This window comes from Sardina pilchardus, chromosome 1 (assembly GCF_963854185.1).
Source record: "Sardina pilchardus chromosome 1, fSarPil1.1, whole genome shotgun sequence".
NCBI lineage: Eukaryota > Metazoa > Chordata > Actinopteri > Clupeiformes > Clupeidae > Sardina > Sardina pilchardus.
In genome coordinates, this window is record NC_084994.1 from 13,310,677 (window position 1) to 13,317,697 (window position 7,021).

Consider the following 7,021-nt stretch of genomic DNA (forward strand, 5'->3'; position numbering starts at 1 on the left):
ATGGACCTTCTTCAGCCGTCGGAGAAAGTGCAGACGCTGCTGGGCTTTTTTTGGCCAGGTAGTTGTTGGTGGACCAGGATAGACAAGGAACTTGGTGGCCTTCACCTGTTCCTGTTTCCAGTAGTCAACGAGCACCTCTTTGGTCTTTTGGACGTTGAGAAAGAGATTGTTGCCCAGCCGTATATCATCATGGTTGCTGTTACGTTGTTACCCACTACTGTGGTATCGTCTGCAAACTTGATGATGTGGTTTGAGAGAGAGCTGGAAGTTGTGTGTCAGGAGAGTAAAGAGTAGAGGACTGAGCACGCACCAGGGTTCAGTGTGATGGTTCTGGAGCTGGTGCTGACAATCTGAACTGAACTGTCTGGGGCCTCTCCATCAGGACATCCAGGATGCAGTTGCAAATGGAGGTGTTGAGACCCAGCAAGCCAAGCTGCCCAATCAGCTTCATCGGGATGATTGTGTTAACCCTCCTGTTGTGTTCGCATGTGACTGATTGACAATTATTTTCTTTAAAAAATATTGATAACTTATTCTGACTCCCATGAGGCTCCATGACTTGCAGGGCATCTGAACACATAAAACAAATTTTGATCATTTGCATTACAATTTGCGTGTTTAATTTAACTTTAGAACACCCGTGTCTATTCCCGGTCAAAAATGACCGACCATTAGAAATGAATGAGTGAGAAAATGGTCAGTGTATAAAATTTAATCCAGGCGCATACCTATTGATCAGATGAACTGTTTGTGTGCTTCTGTACATTAAAACACACACACAAACACACCATCTCTCCCCCTATTTGCTTCTCTGCCAGCCCCCACTGGAACCTTTCCCCAATATAATGTTCTGCTTTCTGACTTGCATGAGCTCAGGTCAAGTTCAAAACAGGTAATATTCAACAGAATATAAGTTGATACAAAGAGCTATCACAACATTAGATGATAATATATGTATCACTATGGATTTACAACAAGTTATAATGCAGCAGCCATTTATGACGGATGCATAAAACTAGCAAACATGAAACGAACACAACAGGAGGGTTAAACGCAGAGCCAAAGTCAATGAACAGCATCCTCACATGGGTGTTGCATTCAGTGCCGCTGCTGGCCATTTTGGTGCCTATGTGAGTTGCTTTGTGTTTCAAATTAAAAGTGAAGCCTGGTAGCCACCTAGCTATTTGAATGGATGTGCGAAACTCATCAATTCCATTCTACAAAGGAAAAGTAGTAGACTAGTCTTTATATTCTTGTCCATGTCCCAAATCACATTGATTGCAGCCTATGTTAAAGAGCCCTTTCACCAATCTGAGTTTAAAAATGATCAGTAGGCCTATCAGTAGGACCTATAGGACCCAGATAACCTCACAAACAACAATCTCTCTTTGTTGACTTCATGATTTCCTTATTTAAAAGGAGATACACAATGATAATTCAGCTGGAGTCTGCCTGCATTTAAGTGAAGTAAGTAAAGTTAGATCTGCTATATGTGGTGGAGATTGAGAGAACCCCAAAAGTACAGTATCATCCTTGAATGTGCCATGGTGTTGGTGTATTTTGACATTGTAAACGTTATCGAGGAGGAGAGAAGCACAGTTTGCAGTAAAGCTAGGCTACTATTCATTGGCTATATTTGGGTGGCCCCTCTGTCCTTTGGTGCCTTAAGCACAGTGCATGATGCGCGTGGTGGGAGTGACGGCACTGGTTGCATTGTTCCAGGTGTTTAGGGGCAAAGTGGAGGGCAGATGAAATTGCATCACCCATGGACCTGTTCTTGCAATAGGCACACTGGTAGGGAGGGTGGTGGGGAGCCGGTGTCTGATTAGGACTAGCTTAGGACTGCCCGCTCCAAGCACTTCATGATGACTGAAGTGAGTGCCAACGGTCGGTAGTTGTTGAGCTCCATCACTGTTGGCTTCTTATGTAGCTTAGGACTGCCCGCTACAAGCACTTGAATCTAAAAAGTTATTTTGGTTTCATTTCTACTCAGAAACTCTAAGAGACTGCTTTATAGAATCCCTGAATTTTGCTTACTTGCCCTGACTGTGCTTGTTTGTGACTTTCAGCTAAATGACCCTTTAACTTTTAAGACCACCACAGGATTCTGCAAGGAGTACAGTATAAGGATTCTACAAGGAGAGTAAATTTACTGAAACGTTCATTAATAAGCCTTTATGCATGGGGAAACTTACTCATTCATACTTATATACTATTTTTTACACTTTTACTGTACATATTATTACAAGGGATAGTCTCCCCAGAGCAACTAATAGGTTAAGTGCCCTGCTCAAGGGCACAATGGTGGCAGGCCTGATTTTAACCCACAACTTGTCTTGCTGCTTAGCCTGACGTTGTCATACTCAAAATTCTAGTCAGAATTTGAGTCTGATACTGCTCCACTGGGCTGTTAGCCTGACGAGCCAGACCCACATCAAGATGTAGGGTCTGGACACTCACCGTAGACAGGGCTAACAGCCCAGGACAGGGGTGGGATAAACAGTTGTCTTTCAAATTCCCTCCCCGCAATAGGATAACGCTAAACGAATCATCTTCTTGTTTTCAAGTAGCAGGATGCGTAACCTTCCCTCTCCACGCAATAGGATAACGCTAAACGAATCATCTTCTTGTTTTCAAATAACAGGATGCGTTACCATCGCAACTTCTGGTCGCTTGTCAGTAACCATTATGTTAAGCCCACCCACCGACTCTATACACGCTGTGATTGGCCCGCTGGTGCTTCGAGTTCTCAGCTCCCTGGCTCTATGGATCGTGCCTAGACTGCCCCGCCAGCCAAATTACATTTGCTGCCGCTAGGGGCATCTAGATTTCTAGGCTACTGGGCTGTAATTATGGGGTGTGTTTCAACTGAACCAGGAAAAAAAACGCCTCTTCACTCAATTGGATAGACCTACAACCAATCAGAGCAGCATCTTTGTTGTAAGCTTAGTCAACCAAAGCGCTCTTTGGTGAAGTGGTTGAGTACGTTACTGTTAATCATTTCTCCATTGTCATATAAAGCCCACCCTGACAATTTAATTGGTCTGCACAGCTCTGGTTCAAGCATAGTTGCGCCAATGGAGCAATACCAGACCGAACTTCCAAACCTTAAATGTTGTGGCCGGGGCTAAGTTCGGCTGGCACCCAGGCTACTTGCTGCTGCATGTTAGCCCATAGCCAGACAACCACCACATCAGGTTCTAAAGCTCGTAAGAGGATTCTCAATTGTCTTAATCAAGCGTCACTGAACAACCATCATCATTAACTGATCACACGGCTGACTAGCGTATTGAATACTCTCTCTTTCTGACTTCCATGGTAGCTACTATACAGTGTTGTCATTTCTGGTGATCCAAAGAGGTCAGAGGTGAGCAAGCAGCCATCAGTGAAAATGAACGTGGCTGTAAACTGGTCATCAGAGATACAGCCGGACTGCATGCCCAGAGCATAACTACACTGGACACACACACACACACACACACACACACACACACACACACACACACACACACAGAGATGCTCTGACCAGTGCTCATATGTACTAGAGTAGAACTCACATTTGTTGACTCTTTTAAAAATATGTTTAATATATGCTTAATCCCATTTGGAATGGTAATGCTTGAAAGTTCTGTTTTCTCCGATTTTATGCATAGTGCAGAACTTTGGTCATACCAGCTGTAATCCTCTAGATAGAAAGGTCAACTTGGATTTAAATTGAAGCTTATAAACTTGGGAAGTTTTTTGTGTACATTTGAGGCAGTGATAGGTATCATAAAATGCTTGAAAATGATCAGTTTTGATGACAATTTGTCAGGCGGACAGACATATTTTTGTCTTTTGGGGTATGTTGAGGGTTATATTTGACAGCAAAAAGGCAGCAATCCCCAACATCTTTTTTTGGTAGTTTCCCCTATGTGTCAGGATACACCATGCTAAATTATAGGGTTATATGACCATTTATGTAGCTCCAGTACCTTAATATTCACAATTATGTCATTCCGCCAAAAGCTTTTCCCAAAAAGGGTGTTTTTTGGCTCCTGAGACCAAACGGGGCCGAGTTGGGGGTGGTCATTACCATCTTGTGATGGCTCAAGGTATAAGATAATAGGAAATAATAGTGAAAAAAAGGTAGCAAAAAACATCCTGAGGGGTGGACCTGGCTCCCGGCCTATTAGTATTGGGATAGCCAGACTAGTTACATTGCATGTAAATGCAATGTACTGTTATCACTGTTCTTCTTATTATTATTCTTCCGACCAAAATCAACGATCAAAGGCTCTAAAACCACTGAACCGTTTGACGTCATTCAAGCACTCCTACAGAGGTCTTGAAACGGAGATTCGTTCTATTATTTTTTCACATCTGTGAACTTTATACTTTTTGAGATATTTACGATAAAAGAGTTCAAAAATCCCATAGACTTAACGTTGAGACGCTTTGGCGGCAGAAATGGATTGTTACGTAGTGCTCATTAAGCTACAGCTGTAGCAAAGAATCCTTCATTAGCCATCTGCTCCGCTCTTAACCTATGCTCTTAACCCTCTCTGGCTGTAAACACTATCAGCTAGTGACTAGAAGAAGCAATCTAGCGTTGATACCATGCCACGGAACGTTATCGTCTTCGTCTTGTCTCCTGCAGTAGCCCACTCCTATCTTGCTTCGTTACAGTAACCGGTTAGCTCTAGTTGACGTTGGGAACACCTAATAGTTAGACCATAGTTAGACAATCAAACCCTAACGTAAGCACTATATTTAGCTAACGACAATCAAATTTAACGTTAGCTTCTAGCCACGCCAGTCTTAACTCAGCGTCCAACCTGATAGACATGCCAGTTGTACCATTAAGCCAGAGCCCTTATTAGACATTCTCTGTTTAAGCCTTCTTCTCACAGTCGTTTGTACAGTACAAGCTACATTGCCGTCATGTTTGTTGTTAGCAAGCTAGCTAACGTTATATTCGCTATGTCATTTTTTTTAATTTGCTATATCATTTCCTCAGCCTACCTGTTGCTGCATAGCATCATTCGTTTCACTGTAGGTAAATTCAGAAGGCCTGCTAAACAAAGTGTCTGCGCTTGCAACTCGTTTGAAGTTGGCAACTTTATTTCAGTCTATTATTTTCCAAAATACTATCCACAATTTTAATGCATTTTCATGAATCACTTTTTAAATGTGGGTTTCCAAGTAATTTCAATGGAACTGTAATTGGGTTATTGTTATTCATCTATTCTTATTGTGTCATACAGGTAGCCATGTTGTCTTTTTAACTAATATAATGTTTTACACAGCAACCTTTTCACATTTACATGCAATGGTAATTCCTTCCATGGAATTACATTTTCTAGTTCATCCTGAAATTTCACCTGAAAGCCGAATATCCTTGACTTTTTTGTGAGTAGTGTATGTGTATTTAAATGCGTATTGCTCCTTATTGCACCCGAACATTAGTCTGGCTATCACCATACTAAGCTCAATCTTTTAAGATTGAACATTAGTATGGGGAGGCTGCGCTTTGTTTCTACTGCACAAGAGGCGTGATTAATGGGCATCGTTCAAATGGCGTCTTACGCTTGGATAGTCCTTCAACCAATCCGGTGCGTTTTTTTGGGTAAGCTAGTTTCTGATTGGAGCCAAAGGTTCTGGCAGGGAACAGAGGTGATAGATTTGCAGGTTTGCCGCCTGAGCTGCCGGGCGAAATCCAAATCTAACATTATGGTGACCTTTTCATCACCTTGACCTTGACCTTGACCTTGACCCCCTCCCACAGGCGCACTCTGAGCCGCGTGGCTCAGGCTGCGGGGGTCACGCAGGAAGGTCAAAGGTTGGGCCGGAGAGAGGTCAGCACCGTTCCCGTGGGAGACGGCTGGTGGTTGTCGGGGAAGAGCGAGACGACGGCGACCGAGGAGGACACGCAGATCCACCCCTTCACCGTGACGACCAGCGACGAGGAGATACAGGTGACGGAGCGAGAGAGGGAAGGGGAGAGAGAAAGAAAGAGAGATACAGGTGATTGAGGGAGAGAGAAAGAGAGAGAGAAAGAGAGAGGCAGAGGCAGAGAGGGAAAAGTGAGACCACGGTCAAGGAGGACATGCATTCACCGTGACAATGAGCAACAAGGTGATGGAGGGAGAGCTGGAGAAAGAGAGGAGAAGAGATGAGGGAGGGAGGTAGAGAAAATAGAACAAGATGGATTCAGCATTCAGGTGAGGAGAAGAGATGGAGAGAAAAAGAGAGAGAGAGAGAGAGAGAGAGAGAGAGAGAGAGAGAGAGAGAGAGAGAGAGACATAAGGGGCATTCACATACGTCGCTACTCGCCCATCGCTCCTCGCTTCTCGCCGAAATTCTACTCGCTGGCAGAAAAAAAATAACTGCTGCCGGCGTCGGTTGCCATGGCTCCCCGCTAGTTTACTTCACTGCAAACATGTCCGTTAACTGTCAATCATCTCTATTCTACATTCTGATTTGGTACTCGCTTCACTCGCATCGCTGAAAGTTAAAATTATTTTAACTCCGTACCCGCCCACATCGCATCGCTAGTCCTCGCATCGCCTGTCCTGGCCACATTCCACTAGAACACATTCACTTTACATTGACAGTTCTCGCTCAGAGATGGGCGAGTAGCAACGTATGTGAATGCAGCTATAGAGAAAGAATGATGGAGAGAAGGTAAAATTACAGCAGCCATACCTTTACACACATACTGTATCATCAGACATGTACCTGTTTATTTTATTTTATTTTTATTTTACGTGCTGCCAGGACCTACACAGGCGTCTGGACCAGACCAGGCCGGTGGAGGGGCTGGAGGACGCCTGCTTCCAGGACGGCTTTAACCCCGCCTACCTGCAGAGGCTCGTCTCCTATTGGAGGAACCAGTTTGACTGGAGGAAACAGGTGGCCGTGCTCAACCAATACCCTCACTTCAAAACCAAGATTGAAGGTGAAGTCAAGCTTTTGGCCTGTCAGGGGCAATTGCTTTGTCCACTAGTTTGGAGTTGGGAGTTGGAGTTTAAAACCGTGT

General features: G+C 44.0%; 1 protein-coding gene across 1 annotated transcript in view; it reads left to right on the forward strand.

The window, feature by feature from the left end:
* Positions 1–7,021, forward strand: part of LOC134076521 (epoxide hydrolase 1-like) — a 12,796-nt gene continuing 5,775 nt past the window's right edge. The window contains exons 1-4 of the mRNA XM_062531624.1: positions 1–192; positions 383–480; positions 5,768–5,957; positions 6,760–6,940. Of these exons, the coding sequence (XP_062387608.1) occupies positions 1–192; positions 383–480; positions 5,768–5,957; positions 6,760–6,940 (661 nt within the window). The remainder of the gene's footprint in view (positions 193–382; positions 481–5,767; positions 5,958–6,759; positions 6,941–7,021) is intronic.